The 21,538-nt window shown below is 43.6% G+C and overlaps 1 protein-coding gene and 1 pseudogene across 1 annotated transcript; one reads left to right on the top strand and one right to left on the bottom strand.

The window, feature by feature from the left end:
* Positions 1–12,656: 12,656 nt before the first annotated feature.
* Positions 12,657–16,735, top strand: LOC4343018 (F-actin-capping protein subunit alpha). Its single transcript, XM_015789703.3, has 10 exons — positions 12,657–12,978; positions 13,074–13,189; positions 13,518–13,607; positions 14,354–14,418; positions 14,514–14,675; positions 15,114–15,192; positions 15,282–15,359; positions 16,095–16,169; positions 16,250–16,285; positions 16,407–16,735. Exons 1-10 carry the CDS (start codon positions 12,894–12,896, stop codon positions 16,512–16,514), a joined length of 894 nt encoding a protein of 297 aa, XP_015645189.1. The 5' UTR covers positions 12,657–12,893; the 3' UTR covers positions 16,515–16,735.
* An 867-nt stretch (positions 16,736–17,602) lies between these two features.
* Positions 17,603–18,676, bottom strand: LOC4343017 (uncharacterized; annotated as a pseudogene).
* Between the last annotated feature and the right edge of the window lie 2,862 nt (positions 18,677–21,538).

Genomic DNA, 21,538 nt, shown 5'->3' with positions numbered 1-21,538 from the left:
TTTAATAGGCTTGACATCTCTAATAGACATGTTCTTCATAGCTCTCATCAAGCCTTCATCACCTACATCATCCAAATTCTCGTGCCCCTCTTGGGAGCCATTAGTCTCATCAAAATGAACATTGGCGGTTTCTTCCACAATACCTTTGTTCTTGTTGTAGACCCGGTATGCCTTACTATTTGAGGCATAACCTAGAAGAAACCCTTCATCACACCGACTTGCAAATTTGGTTAGTCTAACACCCTTTCGATAAATATAACACTTGCAACCAAAAACTCGAAAATAGGCAACATTTGGCTTCCTCCCAACAATTAGCTCATAGGAAGTCTTTTTCAAGAGATGATGCAAATAAAGCCTATTGGTTGCATAGCAAGCGGTGTTTATGGCTTCCGCCCAAAAGGAATCGGAAACACCATATTCATCAAGCATAGTCCTTGCCATCTCAATCAATGTACGATTTTTCCTCTCCACTACACCATTTTGTTGGGGTGAGTAGGTAGCGGAAAGTTCGTGTTTAATACCAAGATCATCACAATAGTCCTCGATATTGGTATTCTTAAACTCGGAACCATTGTCACTTCTAATTTTCACAAGAGTGCAATTAAATTCATTTTGGGCCCTTTTTGCAAACTTTTTGAAAAGCTCGGCAACAATAGACTTGTCATGCAAAAAAGAACACCCAAGTATAGCGAGAATAATCATCAACAATCACAAGACAATGACTATTACCACCAATGCTCTTATAGGTTGTTGGGCCAAACAAATCCATATGCAAAAGCTCCAATGGTCTAGATGTGGACATGATACTCTTAGTAGGATGAGAACATGCAACTTGCTTGCCGGCTTGACAAGCACTACAAAGCTTATCTTTCTCAAACTTCACATCTTTCAAGCCCACAACTAGATCACGTTTTGAAAGTTTACTCAATTGATTCATGCTAACATGAGCTAGCCTCCTATGCCAAAGCCAACCCAATGAAGTTTTTACAACTAAACAAGTTTTCAAATTTGCTTCACTAGAATTGAAATCAACCAAATAAAGATTTCCATATCGAAAACCCTTGAACACACAAGACTTGTCAAGAAGGCTAGAAACAATCACCTCTTGAGGGAAGAAAGCACATGACAAGCCAAGATCACAAATTTGAGCAACCGAAAGCAAATTGAAATTTAGAGATTTAACAAGAGAGACATTATCAATTGACAAATAATTGGAGATAGCAATTTTACCTAACCCAATTACCTTTCCTTTGCTATTGTCTCCAAAAGTCACTTTCTCTTGTTCATTCCCTCCTACTTCAAATGTGGTGAACATAGCCCTATCACCGGTCATGTGTTGAGTGCATCCACTATCAAGCACCCAATGGCTCCCACCGGTGCGGTAGTTCACCTACAAAAGAAGATCAAGCTCTTTTAGGTATCCAAACTTGTTTGGGTCCTTGGAGGTTAGAGACCAAAGCTTTGGGCACCCAAATGGCATTCTTTTTACCACTGAGTATAGGGGAACCCACATATCTAGCAACAATGCTACCATCATGAGCCTTCCTAAGCATATAATGAGAATCAAACATGCATGTCTTAGAAGGCTTACCATCGGGGAAATCACTCACCAAATGCCCAACCTCACGACACTTGGAGCAATACTTACCATTGCTCTTGACAAAACGAGTGGCACGGTGAGAAGGTTTCTTACCCTTCTTTGGAATGAATCCAAGTCCCTCCTTGTTAAGGATGCACCGTTGTTCACTCAAAATCTTGTCAAGAGTGTTCTTACCCTTGAAGCACCTCTCCAAACTCTTGTCTCATTAGCCACTTGCTCCTTAAGCTCATTATTCTCAACAACAAGTGAGGCATCGCAAATAGAAACACAAGAGCTAGAGCTAGAGCTAGGCATATCCACAAGATCATCACAAGAGGTAGGAATGCTAGATGATGCAACATGAGCAATATGGCAAGTAGCACTATCATCAAGCAAATCACAAGATATGCCAACATCAATGTGAGCTCCATGTTGAGTAGTGGAAAGGAGGTTGTCATGAGCTTCCTTAAGCTTCTCATGAGAAATGGTGAGTCTCTCATGAGAGGTCTTTAGCTCCTCATACAAGACATCCAAAGAAGCATGATCCTTCTTTAGAGCCTTGAACTTGACAATCTCCTTCTCATTATAAGCTTGGAGCTCCTCAAACATACTCACAAACTCATCATAGGAAACATCATCACAATCATCATCACCCTCACTATCACTAAGAGATGTTACCTTAGAGGAGCCCTTGAGCAAAGAGTGTGGAGCCTCCTTGATGGCAACAACGGCCATCTTCTTCTTCTTGGAGCTTTACATCATCACCACCTTCTTCCTCGGACCCGGATGAGGCGGAGCTCTCCTCATTTGAGTCCCATTCCCCGATGAAGGCCTCAATCTTCTTGCCTTCCTTCTTGAGCTTCTTCATGAGCTTGTAGCCTCCACTCTTCTTCTTGGATGACTTGTCTCCATCATCATCCTTGGAAGGGCACTTGGAAGCAAAGTGTCCCTTCTCACCACACTCAAAGCACCTCAAGTTGGAGAAAGTCTTGTTGGGTCTTCTATTTCTTCTCCTATTTGAGTTGGAGCCCCTTCCTCTCTCCTTTCTCCTTCCCAAGAGATCATTGAACCTTCTAGCAAGATGGGCAATCTCTTCCTCCAAGTCCTTATTGGCTTCATTCACCTTGCCCTTGCCCTTGTCTTCAACTTCGGCTTGGAGAGCAATGCACTTCTTGGAAGGTGAGGCTTCCTCCATCTCCTTCTTCTTCAACTTGTACATGTCATTGGTGTTGATCTTCCCCAAGAGGCTTGCGGGTGTCATCCTTGACATGTCGGAGTTGATGAGCATGGTGAAAAGGGTCTCATAATTCTCCGGTAGAGCCCTAAGCATCTTTTGGGCAACCTCAAAATCGGTGTAGTTTGCCCCAAGCCCCTTGAGATCATTCACAATAACATTGAGCCTCCCATACATGTCATTCACGCTCTCATGAGGCAACATGGAGAATGTCTCATATTAGATCTTGAGAAAATGAAGCTTGGCATTCTTGTACTCGCTTGTGCCCTCATGGATCTCCGCCAACTTGTTCCAAATCTCATATGCGGTCTCAAGGTTGCTCACTCTATCAAACTCCTCTTGGCTCAAAGAGTTGAACAAGGCATTCATGCTTGGGCATTGAGTTGGAGGTTGCGGTGATCAATCTCCGTCAAGGGTGTGCCGGTGATAGCAAAGCCTACATCCACAATACTCTAAATATGGAAGCTCATAGCTTTGAGGTGAGTAGACATTTTAATTTTCCAAGTAGAGTAGTTTGTGCCATTAAACATGGGAGCCTTCCCTACATGGTTCACCTCGTTCGACATCTTCTCTCTAGGCGGTGAAGCTCAATCAAGAGAGACCAAGCTCTGATACCACTTGTAGGATCGAGATGTCGACTAGAGGGGGGGTGAATAGGCGATTTAAAACTAAATGACACCTAATCAAAACTAACCTAAGTTGCTAGGCTTGGTGAGGGTCAACTCTAACTAAGCAACTCGGTTATGTTTTGCAAACCTAGGGTGATAGTGGCTCAATTATATCTCTAGGAAAGTAAATCACACTCCTATGTCAATGTTTAGCAATCCTAGGGTGAAATGATCTCTAGTATGTCTCTAGAAATGTAAATTGCACAAATGTAAATGCAACAGGTAAATGAGACAAGGAGACAAGAGATTTTTCACCGAGGTTCGGAAACTCGCCGGTTTCCTACTCCCCGTTGAGGCGAGCCCAACTCCACCGCTCAACCACGCAGCCACCGCACACCCCCTTCGTCAAGGGATGGGCAAGGCGGGAGCCGGCCCACGGAGAGGACTACCCAAGCCTCGGTCACTAGGGTAGTTCTTCCTTCACTCCGAAGGTGGTGAACTCCAAACCACTCACAAACCGGCGCCGGGCCTCCTCCACAATCTTCTCGGAGAGATCACCAGGCAACTCCTCCACAAGCCGTCTAGGAGGCGGCAACCTCCAAGAGTAACAAGCAATGACCCGGCGTGGAGATGATCAATCAAGTGCCACACTAGCTCTACAAATGGAAGCAAATGCACTTGACTCTTGTCTAGAGCAACCTCAACCACTACAATGGATGAACACTAAGCTCAAAGGTGTGTGAGAGAGGTGCAAGGGGTGTATGCAATTGAATTGGGTGCCAAGAGAGCCCTCTTGCTGCTGGAAGGGGAGTATTTATACTCCCACCAACCAAAACTAGCCGTTGGGGGCGAAATCCCCCAGCTCTGTGCTCTGCCGGTCTGACCGGAGGTATGTGGCCGGTCAGACCGTGCTACTCTGCAACGGCTAGAAAACTAGCCGTTGTAGCCCTGTCAGAGGGCCCCATCGGCCTGGCCGGTCAGACCGACGTTGAGTGGCCGGTCAGTTCGGCCTCGGCTCGGTCAGACCGCCATCAGCTCGGTCTGACCGAATACGGCTCCGTCGGCTCTGTATCGGCCACCCCGAGCAGCACCATCCCGGCCTCCAGGGGGCCGGTCTGACCGCGCATGTGCCGCCGGTCAGACCGCCGTTTCGTGGCCGGTCAGACTAGCCAGGGCACGCCGGTCAGACCGCCACTATGTGGCCGATCTGACCGCCCCTGGTCAGGCCGAACCCAGTGAAAAAAAAAGATTGTGTGTGTGAGATGAAATGTGAGCACAAGTCTAAATGCATAATGACCTAGTGTGGCAATTAAAATCATCTCATTGCTAGGTCATTACCCCCCTTGATAGTAAGGCGAAACTAAAAAATAAACTAGCAAATTTGATCGCCCTTCACCTCGATCAATTTTAAAACTAAAGCACTAGTTTTACCGTTTTCTTTTCTTCGCTTCACGTCATCAAATTTTAATCCATCGATAGTCATCCATGCGCACACATGACGTGGACCTAACTTAAAATATATCTCAATAGCAACGGTTAGTCCACAATTAGCTCTTGTCATTAATTACCAAAATTAACAACGGGGAACTAGATGCTTCAACTACTAGAGTACGGATTATATTTTTCAAAACAAAACAACTACTAGTGCGCAAAGGTGTTAGCTGGATGCATCACATTAGATCAATTTTACTTGTTTGGATTATTTTGGCCCATGTTCACACAAATTAGTCAAGTTATTGTACCAAAATGAGCAATTTACGAGTTGTTATACCTATTTGCACCCACATCATAAGTTCATGTATCATGAGTGCAATTTACTCAAATATATTATATGTTCATACGATTTCTTTTACGTTTCGTCAGTTAAAACTCACGGCTTGTTTGGGAACTCGAGAGAAGAGGATTGGGAGTTTACATGAGGGAATTGATGATGAGATTAAGATGAAAATTTGATTTCTAATCTCAATATCTTATTTGATAGAGGTGGTGGAAATTGATAAAGAGTTTAGTTAAAGATTAGGTCATTAATGAAAATGGATAGTTGACATTTGTTTAGGCAAAGTAAAGAAGAAATTACCACCCCCTACCCTGATATTAGAAAAGAGGGAGTTCATTCCTCAATTCCCCTCCCCATCCCACCAAAATTTTCATGTCACTCAACTATACAAAATAGTTAATAATCTTATCCCTCTAATCTCCTAATCCCTCTTAAAAACTGCCCCCAACTAAACGGGCCGTCAATGTTTTGTAGTGGATATCCATATTATAGTTAGTATTTTTTAAAATATTGCATTTCTGTAAAACATTTCACAAAGTGGACTGAAATATTTTGATCAAGTGATGAAATAATTTTCTGTAAGTGGTACAACACTGTTTTGAACATATATCTTTTATCAAAATGTAATCGTGTGTGATCTTGTTGTTAAAATTTAACTAAAAGAAATTTAATTGTGCAATTAGATTTAGAATAAAAAATAATTTAAAGTTTACTAATATGTGCATAGGAGGAGAGAGCTCGTAAGAGATGGCTTTTACGTTAGTTGTATACATGGAGATATGTCAGACATGTGTGACTGAGTCTGGGAGTGATGCAGCTAGTGCATGCGCTATGGAGACAAAAGGGAGTAGGCATCAAAAATTTACATTAACGAACGTCCGATACATGGTTGTGCCCATGCTAATGTTATGGTTGCGGCCAGGGGCAAATCCAACGTGGGGTGCTGGGGGGCTTTGAGTCCCCTACCCTCGTTGGATCCCAATGGAGAGAAGGTGAGGGGAAGGGGGAAGAAGAGGAAGATGAAAAGGAGTAGGGGGACTGAAAGGATGAAGGAGAATATGAGCCCTCCCTCCCCCCCTCGAAATAGATCTATACTAGGGATGAAAATGGTCGGAAACGGTCGGAAAAACCCTCTACCATTTCCATTTTCATTTTATTTTCTCGAAAATGGAATCGGAACGGTATACTCAGAAACGGTAACGATATCGGTAATGTCGGTATATCGAAAACGGAACCGTCGGAACGGGAATCTACCGATGTCTGTCGGAAGTCAAAAATTCATGTCGGAAATAGCAAATCGTGGTATCATCCCACATTTAACTATGTATGAAGATGACCTTATAATTTCACCCTTGCATGATCATGCTGCCACACCCCACACAACACCGTTATATGATGATTAATAAGTTGACAATAAGGTCGACAAACAATATAAACAAAGTTCAATGATACTTCAACATCAATGTGGCTAAAGCATACAATGTGGCTTACATGATAGGATTACTGCATAACTAATATTGTCCGACTTTTTTTAGGATATAGATTTGAAGTCTTCGAGAACACTGAACACCAAGCTCACAAGCTGGCATGGCTTCAGCTGATCAGCTCCTTGTCAAACATCATTCATCATTTCATCATCAATTGACATAGCTACATCGTCGTCCTACAGTGGCACATTGCATAAGAACTTTTATGTTGACACTGTATAACTACCATTGGAATTAAGTTTCACGCTAGCAAAGAAATGAAATTTGTACTTACCTCAATAACCAATTTGTTTGCCATAAGCTCAGCAAGCTCAAGATCAACCACAATTGACTGAATGGCAACACGATCTGAAAAAAAACAAATAGAAATATATTAGTAAAATAGTTATTGATTGTTGCACATAAATAAAATGTCTAAACTGTTGTAATTCTTACCTCTTCTTACTCCAGCTATCCAATCTTTAGTACAAATCAATGCTTGTGCCATTTCAGAATCAAGACGACTGCAATATGGATCAACGACACGGCCACCAGCGCTAAAGGCCGATTCAGAAGCAACTGTTGAGGCTTGCATAGCCAGCACATCACGAGCAAGTAAGGAGAGAACATGATAAGTATCTTTCTGGTTCTTCCACCAAGCTAAAATATCAAATGTACTTTCATTTGCTTTAGTAACCTTCAAAGTTTCTTCTGACAGGTACTTCTCCAAATCATTTACTTTTGAAGAAGTGTTATGTGTTTCAGCACGATATAGATACTTATCAAGTGCACTAACAAACTCAGTTGGATCTTGATTTGCATCTGGTGTATCAATAGGTTCAAATGCATTATGATTTCTAGGAGGTGCAGCAGAAGCATAGCAGTCATACATGTTCCGGATGATATTGAGAAATTCAGTAACCTTAATTGGATGCATATCCTAGTGTATGAACTCCATGCAAAATTGTACTATTCTCATCTTGAATCTAGGATCAAGAAAGCTTGCCACAGCAAGAGCAGTGTTAGACTTATTCCAATATTTGTCAAACTTAGCAAGCATAGCAGTTGCCATCCTTCTAATAGTAATATCAGAATCCTTGCCCTTACTCCAATCAGTAAGTATAATCTTAATGTCACAGAATCCTTTGTAAAACAAGTTTGCTGTAGGATATAAAGTACCAGAGAAAAGCTCAGTAAGATCAAAGAATCTTTTCAAGAATGCGCGAATTTTCATTGCTTTCTCCCACTCTGCAGCTGAAGGGCACATTTTCTCATACCTGCGCCGATCATAGGATGTAAGCCTGTCAAAAGCAGCCCTATAATAGATAGCATCTGCCAACATGAGATAGGTTGAGTTCCACCTTGTAGAAACATCATTTAATAGTCCTTTGGTTGTGTCCAACCCACTTTCAGAAGCACACTTCATTAACTCCTCCCACTGCAACGGAGAGCCCTTTACAGCATTGACAAAGGATTTAATTTTCTCAATTGTTGATTCAATTTCTTGCAAACCATCTTTAGCAACCAAATTCAGTATGTGGCAGGCACATCTAAAATGAAAAAACAGGCCAATACATACTAAGGGACTGTGCTTCTTAAGTTCAGAAATTATATCCTTAACAGCAACAAATTATATCCTTAACAGCAACATCATTTGCAGATGCATTGTCCAAAGTCAAAGAAAACATTTTCTTCTCAACAAACCATCTCAGCATACTTGTAGTAAAACCCTCAGATAGTCTAACACCAGTATGACGTCCTTCCACATGGGAAAAGGTGACAATTCTTTTCTGAATACACCAATCATCATCAACCCAATGCAGTGTGATGCACATATATCCTTTGTTTTGATTGGATGTCCACATATCCATGGTCGCACTAATGCGGCATTTCACAGTTTTGAGATATTCATACAACTTATCCCTTTCCTGCATATAGATGCTCAATATTTCTTTTCTAACTGTTACACGGGATTTCAATGGAAAGTTAGGGCGCAACGATGTAATGAAATCACGAAAATATTCATGCCCAACCATATTGAAAGGGTACTCATGCATGATTATTGCCACATATAACTTCCTCAAGCTAGCTTCCTCATCATACTTGTAAGGTTCAACAACGTTGATGCCCTTCTCTTGGTCCTTCTGAGCTTTGAGTTGTTGCTGCCCTTTGACAACACTGTGATGTAATTTCAGATGGCTCCAAAATCCGCTTGTTCCAGTGGCACTCTCACATCTACCTTTGTAAGTGCAATTCTTGAATTTGCAATGTGCCCACTCCTGTTTATAGATCTTACCATTCTCATCTATACTCACTTTTTCCTTGTTGAAGTACTGCCAGACTTCTGATGTCAATTTTTTCCTTTTCACAGGACGCTCATCATTGTCATCAACCCTATTAACATCAGCATCAATCTCAATTGTTTGTGAGGTACCTGTGGCAATGGTTGGAGGTACCGCTGATTCAGGTGTAGATGATGATGCAGTCACACCCACATGATGACTTCCACTGGCACTTCCAGATGCAGCAGATTGAGATTTTAAAAAAATGAGGAAGTGATTAACGATTAACACAAGGCTCAAGCTATACATCTAAAAAAAACATGCTCAAGGATTAAGCTGTACATCTACAGAAATCGTGCTTGCACACATCAACAGAAAATCATGCTAAAAAACATCAAGGCTCAGGCATTCATCTATACATGTAAAAAAATCATGCTCAAGCATTCAAGCTATACGCCTATACGGCTATACCTGGTGGTGGTGGTGGTGGACCTAGCAAACACAACGGTGGCGAACTCAATGTTCCTCTGTCTCTGTTGTTGCCGTCGGATGGATCCAGAAGGGTGCGGCGTTTTCCTCCGGCAGGTGCCATCTTGCTTCTCCGGCAAGGGACGCGGCGAGGCGCGAGGATGCGACGGCTAGGACTAGCAAGCGGCGGTGTGGCGGCGTGGACACGTGGTTGCGGCGGTGGCGGTCACCGGAGGTAGAGGCGGCACAGAGCTGTGCGACAGTGTGAGACAGCGAGAGTCGCGAGACAGGGAGAGTATGAGAAGGATAAGTGACACGCCGGCTGACGCCCTAGGGTTTTTCTTCCCAGCCTAAATGCCTAATGGGCTGCTCCTGCTCCAGCTATACAGGCCCAGCCGGCTTCCTTCTTTAGAAGTTTGTCGAAAATTTGACGGAAATTACCGATAAAAATGGTTACCGACAAAACGGTCGGAAAAAAGCCCATATCATTTCTACTACCATTTTCGGAAGAGATTACTGTTTTCATTTCCGATACCGACAATTACTGATACCGACTGAAACAGTCGGTGCAAACCGGAAACGGTAGCCGGAATTCTCGGATATTTCTGTGCCGTTTTCACCCCTAATCTATACGATAGTTGATTCCTTAGTTCTACTTAAACAAGGGGATATCTGAAGGTATAAATACAAGGCCCCCTAGAAAGAGAGGGACGAAATGAAGGCATATCTACATAAATCCAATGTAGAAGCCACAAAAACCGACATGAGGGATTTAGAGCTACCTTCAATCTCGCCGAGTTCATATTAGAGGAAGAAGACTACACTAGCCATCAACCACATGTGAGAGCTCCATGCCGCTAGGCCGATAGGGATTAGATTAGGTCATCCCATATTCTGTACTCGTGAGATATTAATATACAAAGGCAACATTGGCTTTGCCCAACAGGAACAGGGCTATTACCCATCAAGTAGTGGGTCCGAACCTATATAAAAATCCATGTCTAATGTCTTTTTTACCTCAATCTCACGTATACCCTAACACCAACGATCACCATTCTCTTTGAATACCATAGGCGGGCATAGTCTGTCAGCAATAACTTGTATGTAACTAACAAATAATGGCGGGTATCCGATTTGCTAGCAGCTTTGCACTGAAAAATCTCAAGGTCGTGCGCTTGAATCCTCTTGCCTGCGCAATAAATCTAGCAAAAACCATTTGATAAACCTGGCTAACATGCATAAATTGCATATGATGTATCTAATACATTTTGTTTTATTTTCCACATATTCGTTTTGGAGGAATTTTAAAAAATTTAAATTTCTAAAGATTAATTCCTATAAATGCTGTTCGGTTCATAAAAATGTTGACATAGAAAAACCAAAAGAAAAATTCCTTTCCTACAAGTTGTACAGAAAAACTATAGGAAGGTTTTCATCCACTCAAACCTCTTGAAAATTTTCTATGGGTTGAAGTGTGCATACATTGTTGATCTTTTTTTTTCTCCAATTCCTTTGGAACGACTTGGCCCTTGCTAGCCAAGTCACTTTGACACCTTGACCCGATTCAAACAAGGGTTAATTGGATACATGCCATTAAAAATTTGCTGGTTTTAAAATATACCACTAGTATTCATGTATTTGAAAATATGCCATTGTAATTTCACACATATTCAAAAGATACCACTACTTACCTCTTGGATGCATTTCCAGAAAAAAAATAGACCAAACTGCCCCTTTTCCCTTCTTCTTTCTTCCCCTTTCTCCTTCCTCCTCTCTTCCTTCTCAGCGGCGCGTTGGCGGCAGCAGCAGCAGATGCGGCGCGGCGACGACAGCAGCAGCAGTAGCAGCATCGATGCGGTGGTGCGGCGACGAGCGGCGGCAGCAGCAGCGGCGTGGCACAGCAGCAGTGGCGGCCGCGGCGGCAGCAGCTGCAACAAAAGGCGGCACGGCGACGAGTGGTGGCAGTAGCAGTAGCAACATCGACGCGGCGGCGCGGCGACGAGCGGTGGTAGCAGCAACAGCGGAACCAGTTGGCCATGGCGCTCTCGGCGTTCGGCAGCGTCGCCGCGGGGCTCGTGGCAGTGCCGGTCACTGTGTTCGGCACTGGCATCGACGAAGCCGTGCTCGCCAAATCATTCAAGACCGATGTGCCCACAATCCAGAAGCTCAAGGTGAACCTGAGTACCTGACTCCACCCAACAAGCCCTAATTAAGCACGCTTGCTAATCTTCTCTCGCCATTGTCGAGTGGCTGCAGTAGTAGGGCCACGGCGGCAGCAATGAGCTGTAGCGACGGTGAGCGGCGGCATCGCGAGCAGCATTAGGAGTGGTGGGGATGGAATGAGCGGCGCAGCGAGGGGAAAGAGTTGAGGGGTAGAAAATGGGGAAGAGAGAGAGGTAGAAGATGAGAGCATTTTCATTCAATACATGCAAAATACGTATCTCAGTGACACCACTAAGATTTCAAACAAGTAGCAGTGGTATCGTTACAAATATAGACAAATAGTAATGTTATATTTCAAAACTGCTAAAATTTTAATGGCATGGATCTAATTAACCCTTCAAACAATGCCCCTTTTCCCAACCCCTTTCTCTCGTTTTCCGCGCGCATGTTTTTCAAACTGTTAAACGGTGCATTTTTTTAAAAAAAAGTTTCTATACGAAAGTAGCTTAAAAAATAAATTAATCTTTTTTTAAAAAAAATTAGCTAATACTTAATAAATCACACGTTAGGCCATGTTTAGTTCCAAAATAATTCTTCAAAGTTCCAACTTTTTCATCACATTAAAACTTTCCTACACACATAAACTTCTAACTTTTATGTCATATGGTTCCAATTTCAACCAAACTACCAATTTTGGTGTGAACTAAACACGGTTATTGCCCCGTTTTCCAGGCTCAAGCAGAACCAGCGAACACACCGTCCTTTTCTTACAGAAAAAGCCTGCAAAACTGCAACAAAGTAGTCCTCCAACTCCAATCCATTAATCTCAACCGCATGTAAAAGCACATTCAAAGGTCAAAATATGACAGGTTGCTTTACATCACGTCAGTTTAGCCTTTAATTTAACGTTATCTGTTCTTCCATTCCCATTAATCCGCCATCAATATGGAGCTTTTCGTTAATCAACTCCAAAGCTACCATCTCGTCCGTCCGATCGGTACGGCGATCATCGTCCACCACTAGATCGATCAGTGAGGCAGAGACCTCTCAATCTCTCGCGTCCCTCTCGCTCTCTTCCCGCTATTCTTCTCGTCCAGATCTGGACGTCGGAGCACCGCCCACCGCTCGTCCCCACCGCGGCCGGTGCCTCGCCGGCGGCCGGCTCGCCCGCACTGCCTCTAGGTCGTAGGAGCACTGCCAGCTCGCCAGTGCGGCCGAAGAGCGGCACGCACTGCCCCCTCGCTTCTCCCCTCCTGCCCTCTCCGCGCACCCGACATCGCCGCCCCCCACCCACCACAGCCTCCACGGCCGCCCAAATGTCGGACGGTGAGGAGAAGAGGGAGATCGCCGTCTGGTTCCTCTCCAACGCCCCCGCCGGCGAGATCCACTACGTCGCCAAAGGCAATCCCCCCAACCCCTCTTCCTGACCCTCGCAATCCAAGCTGTACAGCCCCGTGTGTTTCGTTGTTTGATTCCTCTTCGGCGTGGGCGCGCAGATGTGCGAGCGCTGCTGGGGGACGAGGCGGTGTACGAGGCCGCCGCGGCGGAGGCCTTCCCGGAGCACAACAAGGCGCACCTCGTGGCCCTCGAGCTCCCTGACCGCAGCGGTGATGTGAGCACTGGGCCATCTCCTCTCCTTGCCGACTTTTGCCGTCGCGTGTTCTCACGTGCTCGAAATTGAGTGTGTTCTATCTACTGTAGGGTTGTGCTTGTTGTAGCTCGTAAATCAGCGGTTAAGACTTAGCAAATCTGGCTTTTAGGTAGTGATTAATAAATCACTTGTGGCTATTGTGTTTGTTACTTTACTTTTATTAAATTCAGTAAGCTATTGGTGTTTCTCATTGGTATGTTTATGAGCATGAGACTATAGGATGATGCCTTAACACTCGAGGGTGGGTGCTTGCTGGCCAGACATTAAAACAATGTGTCCTCGCGCGCAGATAATTATCACAACTTATGGGGAGCTTGACAAGAACAATTATCTGGATCCTAGGACTGCTCAAGTTGCTACAGTGGACCATATTAAACAGGTAATGCTGCAGACTTTACATCTGCTTATCCTGGATTTAGTTCTTAAGCCAGCTATGCATATTTAACATAGAATCTTTTAAAGTAAGAGAACATATATAACTACTAAACAATGGATGGTCATCTTAACTTATGGTCTATGAACTATATGAAGCAGTTTCACGTCTGTAATTTAATATGCACAGTATCTTGAGCTTGATGGTTTGACTATTCTTATTCATTTGATGAATATTAATTGAGAAATGGATCCAATCACAGGATATTGATACTGAACTATCTTTCTTGAAGAACATGTTACATTGAATATAGTCCACATAGATTAGTATTGTAACTGAACTCTGCATGTAAAAGTTTGATCCCACAAGTTTCTACTTTTTTTATTTACAGTGTTAACTGAGGAATAAATTATGACCATAATTATGAATTTTCTGGACATAGATTAAGTTACCTATTTTCAATGGAATAGCATAGATGTAGGTAAAAGAGCTTTTCATTATACCTCAAATAGTACATCCAGCAGCAGCTGTATTAAGCTTCAGTAACTAGTATTACAGGTTTCTGCCCAATCCATTTTGTATTAACTTGTGTTACCTCTAGACAATGGCTTTCATTCTCTAACACCGGGTTAGATTGAGATGTTTGGTTAAGTATTTGTTTTTGAAATGTCTATAGTTTTCTTTGTTCATTTGAAACATGATGTGTCTGCTTTAATTTAAGTCACCATGTTTTTTGTTTTACATGTTAAAAGAAATGTACAAAATTGAGGCCAGCTGCTGATGAGGAGCTTCCTTCAGCATACATTGAAGATTTCAGGTACCATAATTATGCTATTCTTTTCCCCAAATTTCTTGAACTCCACATTGCCTTGCTAGTCAATTTATGTTCTGCACCTTTTGTTATGGGTGCAGGAGTGCCCTGGATGTTGAATTATCCAAATATGTTGGTGAAGCTTATCCAAAAGGGGTGTGTGCTGTTTATTGTACCAGCGGAAAAGATATAGAGGGACCAGGAGTTGATTTTCGTTTTGCAGCAGTTATTTCTGCTGCTAAACGCAGCCCACAAAACTTTTGGTATGTTGTCTGAGTCTGCATTTTCTCTGTTGTTACAGATACTTGCCTAGTTTTCTCTAATCTTGAACTTGTTTATATGTCCATTTTGTGTATCTCTTCTATACATTTTAGATCCTTATTGAGGTTTCTAGAAAATTTTGGCATTCCTATGAGAAGCTATTTCATATTCAACTTCTGGATCATAGGTTTGCACATCTGTGAGTGTTTAATTCTTTATTTTCCCTTTGAACTAATCATGTGTTTTGTGGGTACCCTCTTTATCATCTTCCCACAATATTATGGTGTCTTTAGTTTTTATGCAGAAAAGTTTAGAATTGTGCTTTGGCTGAATCCTTGCTTCACATAATCTGTTACTAGAGTCGCTTAAGTCCTCTCGTCATAGTTTGACATTTCATTATTTATTCACTGATGGAGACAACTTTGTATTGAGTCATCCAGCAACGGCAATTGGCGCTCAATTTGGACTCTGGAATTCATAGATGGATTACAGCTTGTCGAAATTAAAGGGAAAATACAGGTTTGCTTTTACTTAGCTAGCGCTAAAACATGGTTAATTATTGTTATTGTAATTGAAGTTGGTAACTAAGATACATGTGCATATACCAGGTAGGTGCTCATTATTTTGAAGAGGGAAATGTGCAGCTGGATACTAACATCGATTGCAAGGATTCCACCATATTGCAGGTTAGTTCATACAATACCTATTTTTTTTATCCTGGCATGTTATGAACGATTGATGGCATCTGCTTCTTTTGACCTCGTGCAGTAATCCACACACTATTTCATCGTTTGTTGTTTTGCTGCTTTAGGTTTACGTGCTAAGTTCATTCTACTGTTCAATATATTTTGGAGAAAATTTTCTCCTGCTTTGGTATGATTTGCTACTGAGTTTTAGAGAATTATATATACATGTATACCCTGTAAACTTAGTTGCGCATGCATAAGTATGTGCTCTGCATTCATGGATGAAGTACAGTTTATGTTACTGATAGATTTTCATAGAACCTTAAAAAATTTATATCTGCACTATGCTTAATTGTGTTGGGTTGGTGCCTGATACTTTGAGTTGTTGTCGATATTCTATTGATGCAAACTGTTAAAACAAACAAAGTTGAAATTTTATTTATCCTTTTTATTTCCTGGGGTGAACTGAAAGGATCAACTTATGATTGAGTAGATTTTTTAATATAAAAATTGCACGGGTAAATTTTGCCCCTATTTCATTTCCTTTTTGGTTCTGGAGTTTTTGCATGTGCTTGTCCGGAGCATTTGTGTATGTTAAGCGTAATGTTTTGTTTAGAGCTGCATTATGCTTGCATCATTTTGCTTGCTTTGTTTTTGCTTGTTTTTAATCTTCACCAGGCTGAAAAATGCGAAACCCTTAACTGTTCTTTTCATGTGCTATTACTCGTGTTTCAGTCTCCTGAGGAATGTGCAGTATCAATAACTAACATCATTCGGCATCATGAGTCAGAATATTTGTCATCACTTGAGGTTGAAACCTGTCCCTATTTGTTTATTCAAGCTTATATGTTAACATAATGAGTAATGCCATTCTTTTCACTTGTGAACAGGAATCATACATGAATTTGTCTGATGCAACCTTCAAGGTACACCAAGGAGGCAGTAACAATTTAAGAATTTGCATGATAGTTATAATGCTAGTAAATTTTGTTGCTACTTTTACCTATCCTCTGCTCAGTTGTGTTTACTGGTTATATATGTGCACAGGATCTTCGAAGGAAACTTCCCGTTACTCGTACTCTTTTCCCATGGCACAACACATTAGCCCTCAGCCTTACAAGAGACCTCACCAAAGAACTGGCTATAGGAAAATGAAGCTTGTGGAGGTCAGTTCATTAGATTAGCTTTGATATGGATTTTTTTTTATCTCCATGCTATGTGTTGTTCTGTAGATCCTGCAATTCATATCCTGTAGCCAGCAATTCTCTTGTTTTGATTTCTGGGCTTCCACATATCAGTGTAAATCAAGAACATGCACTTCTTGTGAGGAAGTTACATTTCAAGAATATATGATATCTGAATGTTGACTGTGTCAACTCATGTTAACTCTTGCTGCCGTCATGAAACAAACCGGGCAAGCCTAAATCGATTCTTTGAGATTTGTTGTATAGAACATTGGTATTATTTGCTTCCGAAATAGTGGGGTTTCCTGCCAAAAATTACTGTGTTTTTACAGCCCCATTGTTTCGCTTATTAGCAAATAAAGAATCTTTTGTGAGTAAAATTTTTATACTTGTGGCTTTAGTGACTCAAAAGCAAATGCTATAAAATAAACTATGATGAAAAAAAAAACCAAAGAATCATAATCAAAATTAAGTTTAAAATTCAAATTTTGGCTTATAAACATAAGTATAAGAAATTGCAGGTTTTAGGGATTAGCCATTTATTATCTTTTCACTGCCGCCGAGGTGCTGAGCCAAATACGTCACCACACCATTGCTGCTCGTACGGACGGTCATACGTCCCAAAGGCTCAAGCCTAAACCTCCAACGATCGTCCTGCACGATTGTTTTACCCACCATTTGTTTTGGTATCATTGGGCTGGGCCATGATATTTGCAGCGGTGTCAAGCATCCGACATCAACGGCGGCTGCGTAGATTGCATATCTCGGCTGAGGCTCTGCCGTAATTTCAGCCCCGTGTAGCTATGCCGTTAAAAGCACTTGGCTGAATTCGAGGTTAAACAGTTGTGCTCACAGTATGAAGTTATTTTTGTGATACTGTGTGATCAAACAATTCAGCATGAATGCATTGATCTCATGAAATTGAAAAGATATATATCCTGATGAGCAGGATGAGGCTCGTAGCAACCAGCAAGCTAGGATCACAGGGAACAGGAAAACAATATGCTTTTTTCCCCTTTAAATTCACAAGATTTGGTCTCACACAAGTTACACACGAATCAAATGAGATATTATCAGACAAGCTCATCATATCGTACAACAAATATGTACAACTCCGAATATGCAAGCAGAGACACGCCAGACGGCCGGCCGGCGTCGTTCAAGCAGCAGCGGTTTCCGGGTAAGGATCGGCCCAGGACGCGTCCGCCGCCACGGCCTCCTTCCATCTCCGGTTGAATATCTGCATCTCGGCGAAGGATCGCCGCCTCACCGCGATCCGGCCGGCCGACGCCGACCACCCGCCGCCGCCGCCGAGCGAGGGGATGCCCCTGTGCATGACGTACTCGCTGTCGACGACGCCGACCTTCATCGTCCGGTCGCCCTGCGCGCAGTAGCCGAGCTTGTAGTCGAGGCCCCACCCGTGGACGAGATCGTTCTGCACCATGCCCCAGGTGCACCGCCACGCCGCGCGGGAGAACACCGGCACCATCCTCTCGACCCACCCCGTGCACGGCGGCGCCGTGCTGCCCTCGTCGCACCGCGGCCTGGCTCGCCTGTAGAACCGCCGGTGCACGTCGCCACCTTCTCCTCCTCCTCCGGCCACGGTTTGTCGGGCGGTGATGCCGTGGTGGATCTCCGAGCCGCGCGCCAGCGCCGGCTGCGAGACCTCGAGCCCCTCCCTCCTGACGATGGCGAGGTAGCGGGCGGGGTCGAAGGCGTCGACCTCGACGTCCTCGTCCCACAGGAAGATGTAGTCGTACTCGGCCACCACGTCGGGATGGAGGAACCGCTTGGCGAACCACCACTTCGTCTGCCCCGCCGCCGCCACGTGCACCGCGCGGCCGTGCCACTCCAGGTCGCCCCACTACTCGACCGCGCCGTCGTAGTGGAACAGCATCAACGCGAACTCCTCGGCGGGGAACTTGGACACCAGCTTGTCGACGGCCGCCTTGTTCTTGATCCCGACGGGGATCGCCAGGAGGCTCTTCGACGCCTTCTGCCGCCCGTGCTCCGGGTCGCCGACCATGGACTCCATCTCCAGGTTCGACTCGCCCTGCACGATGCCCCTCGGGAGAGGCTCGCTACGGCCGCCGCCGCCGTCGCTCGACGCGGCTGGCGCTTCAGCTCGCTTGTCGTCGCGCAGCATCTTGCGCGACAGGGTGATCTTCTCGGCTGCCGCCGGTGAAGTCGACGGGCTGATCGGGCGCCGGTCCTTGTGGTGTACCGTGACGGCCGCGCCGGCGACGAACAGGAGGACGAGAAAGACGAGCGCCGCCACCAACATGTGCGGAGTGGACCGCTTCATCTGCGGCCGCGGCGGCGACGAGCCCATGGCTGCTGTCAAGTAATCGTCGCCGCTATGTTGCACCATGATTGCCATAGAGTCCATGCATTCAACTTTATACTGAGGATAGGGTCTTGGAGGCCGACTCCGAACTGGACACGTACGACGTACGCGACATAAGCTGACTCCGAACGGGATTTGGACTACTCTTAAGTAATCGACTGATAATTCTGTCAAAAAAAAATCGACTGATAATACTCGCCATCGGTATACCGATCGCTCGATTATTATCGGGTGCTCCAATAACAAATTAAGCAACTGCTCTTTCCACTCCATTCATACGTATCTCGCTCTAATTTACTTTTTTTCCCTGAGCTTATTTTTTTGCTTTGAGAGGTTTGTCAAAATAATCTTTCTCCTAAATTATTTATCCAACATACGATTTGATTACACCGTTATATTCGTTGTAATTAAAATCTTTACATTAAGATATCACATGATCATATTATGATGAAAAAAAATATATCTTTCAATCCATCAACACTCGATATTTCATATGCAATAGCAACATGTTTTCAATGTGTGTTTCACCATGTTTTATAAAATTTACCCAACTAGCTACTTGCCCCTACTCTCACCTCTCTCTCCACTGCATCCATCCATACATGCATACATTTATGATGCTCAAAACAATTTTTTTTCTCCTAAATTACTTATCCGATCTAGTCCAATCACACGTTGTATTTCTTTTAATTCAATTTTTACAACCAGATATATATTCCATGATTATATTCTAATAAAAAAAATCATATGTTTCAATCTGTTAACACTCGATGTTTCATACGCGATAGCAACATGATTCAATGTCTTTATTGTGTTCCACAAAATTTTTAAATGTTTCATTTTTTTTATCAAATATAACTTAATGTTTTACCGATGGTCAACTGAAATATTTGACCGTCCTTTTCTTTGACACAATCGGACATCCGATTTGGAGTTTCCTCCTAAATTGACTACTAAAAATTAGAAAAAGTAAATTTTATTTTGGGTCAAATTTATTGGAGTTTCATGATAGAAGTAGGTACAAAGTACTGCCTCTGTTCACTTAGAGCGTATATATTTTGACTGCTCATTTAGAACGTATTTTGATTTAAAAAGAACATTTGGAATATTTTGACCAACACTAATAAAATTACAAGTATATTAATTTACTTACAAAGGTGACCAATAAATTCTCACTTCAATGTGTTTTCACACAATATTGCTTTCATAACTATTTAAGATGACAAATCAGTGGTGAACGTTTGCCCTTGAAGATGTTTTGGAATCAAAATATGCGTTACAACAGGCTTGCTAACTTTGTTGCTAAACTCGTATTAAAATTTCTAATTCTATTATATGAACCAAGGGCTTGCTAACCTACTACGAAAACCATTTTTCGTGGCGGCCATTTTAGATTTTTGCTGGCGGAATTTGCAGCCGACACAAAGCAAAGGCCAGTGAAGATCAAGATCTTCGCTAGCGGTTATTGACCGCCAGCAAAAATACATTTTCGCTGGCGTTGGCTTAAGACGGCTGCCAGCGAAAATGGATTTTTGCTGGCGGCTGTGTTAAATCGGCCGCCAACAAAAATGGATTTGGGGAACAAAAAAACACGCATGCAGCTGCCCAGCCGCCAGCGAAAATACCCATGTAGCCACCCATTAGTTCATTAATTTTAAATTTCAAATCTACATCTAGATTCGCTGCTCATTTCCAAATTCAAACACGAAATACAAAATCATCATCAGCACAGATCAAACATCATTTACACAATCAAACATGATCTACACAGATCCAAACATGTGCATCATCTGGAACAACATGCAAAAAGAAAAAGAAAAAAAAAATCAAATCTAGCCGACGGCGGAGCAAGGTCGACAGTGGCGGATCCCGCCTCCCCGCGGCCCGGTGGCGGCGGATCCGGCCTCCCCGCGGGCCGCCGCCCGCTCCCGAGCGCCGCCGCGCCCACGCCCACGCCCGCGCCGCCTCCCGCTGCCGTCACCCACCCGCCTACCGCCGCTGCCGCGCACCCGCATCGCGTCGTCGTCGCCACGCCGAAACCGCCGCCGCCAACTATGGGGTGGGAGGAGCTAGTTAGTGAGGATGGATGGCGCCGGCGCCGGTGGAGAAGAGACGGAGGAGAGACGCGAGGGAGAGAAGGGAGGGAGGGGAGCTGGAGAGAGGGGGCGGGTGGGTGGTGGACTGGTGGTGGTGGTGGTGGGCCGCGTGGTCTATATTAATAGATGATGGTCCATCTATGCAAGCGGTCCTTCTACCGCCAGTGGTTGCTTAAGTGGGCCGCCAGAAAAAATAATTGCATTTTCCCTACCGGTCTGTATAACACAACCGCTAGCAAAAATTATCCATCTTCGCTGGCGGCACACCTAAGTGACCGCCAGCGAAAATAGACATATCTTCACTGGCAGCTGGTACAACGCGACCGCCAGCGAAGATCCATTTTCGCTGGCGGTCGGTGCCCCTTACCCCCTCGTTACAATTTTGCTGGCGGTTTTGGCATTTCTCCGCCAGCGAAAATCATATACCAATGCCATGAAAAATCGTTTTTCTAGTAGTGTAACTTTGTTGTTACTTTTAACCCTACAAAATCGAATTTGGTAGAATTAGATGTGTGTCGACGGACTATACCCGCAGACGATATTTGTAGAGTA

This window comes from Oryza sativa, chromosome 7 (genome assembly GCF_034140825.1).
Source record: "Oryza sativa Japonica Group chromosome 7, ASM3414082v1".
Classification (NCBI taxonomy): domain Eukaryota; kingdom Viridiplantae; phylum Streptophyta; class Magnoliopsida; order Poales; family Poaceae; genus Oryza; species Oryza sativa.
Note: the sequence above shows the minus strand (reverse complement) of the source record. Positions and strands in the feature narration are given on the sequence as shown.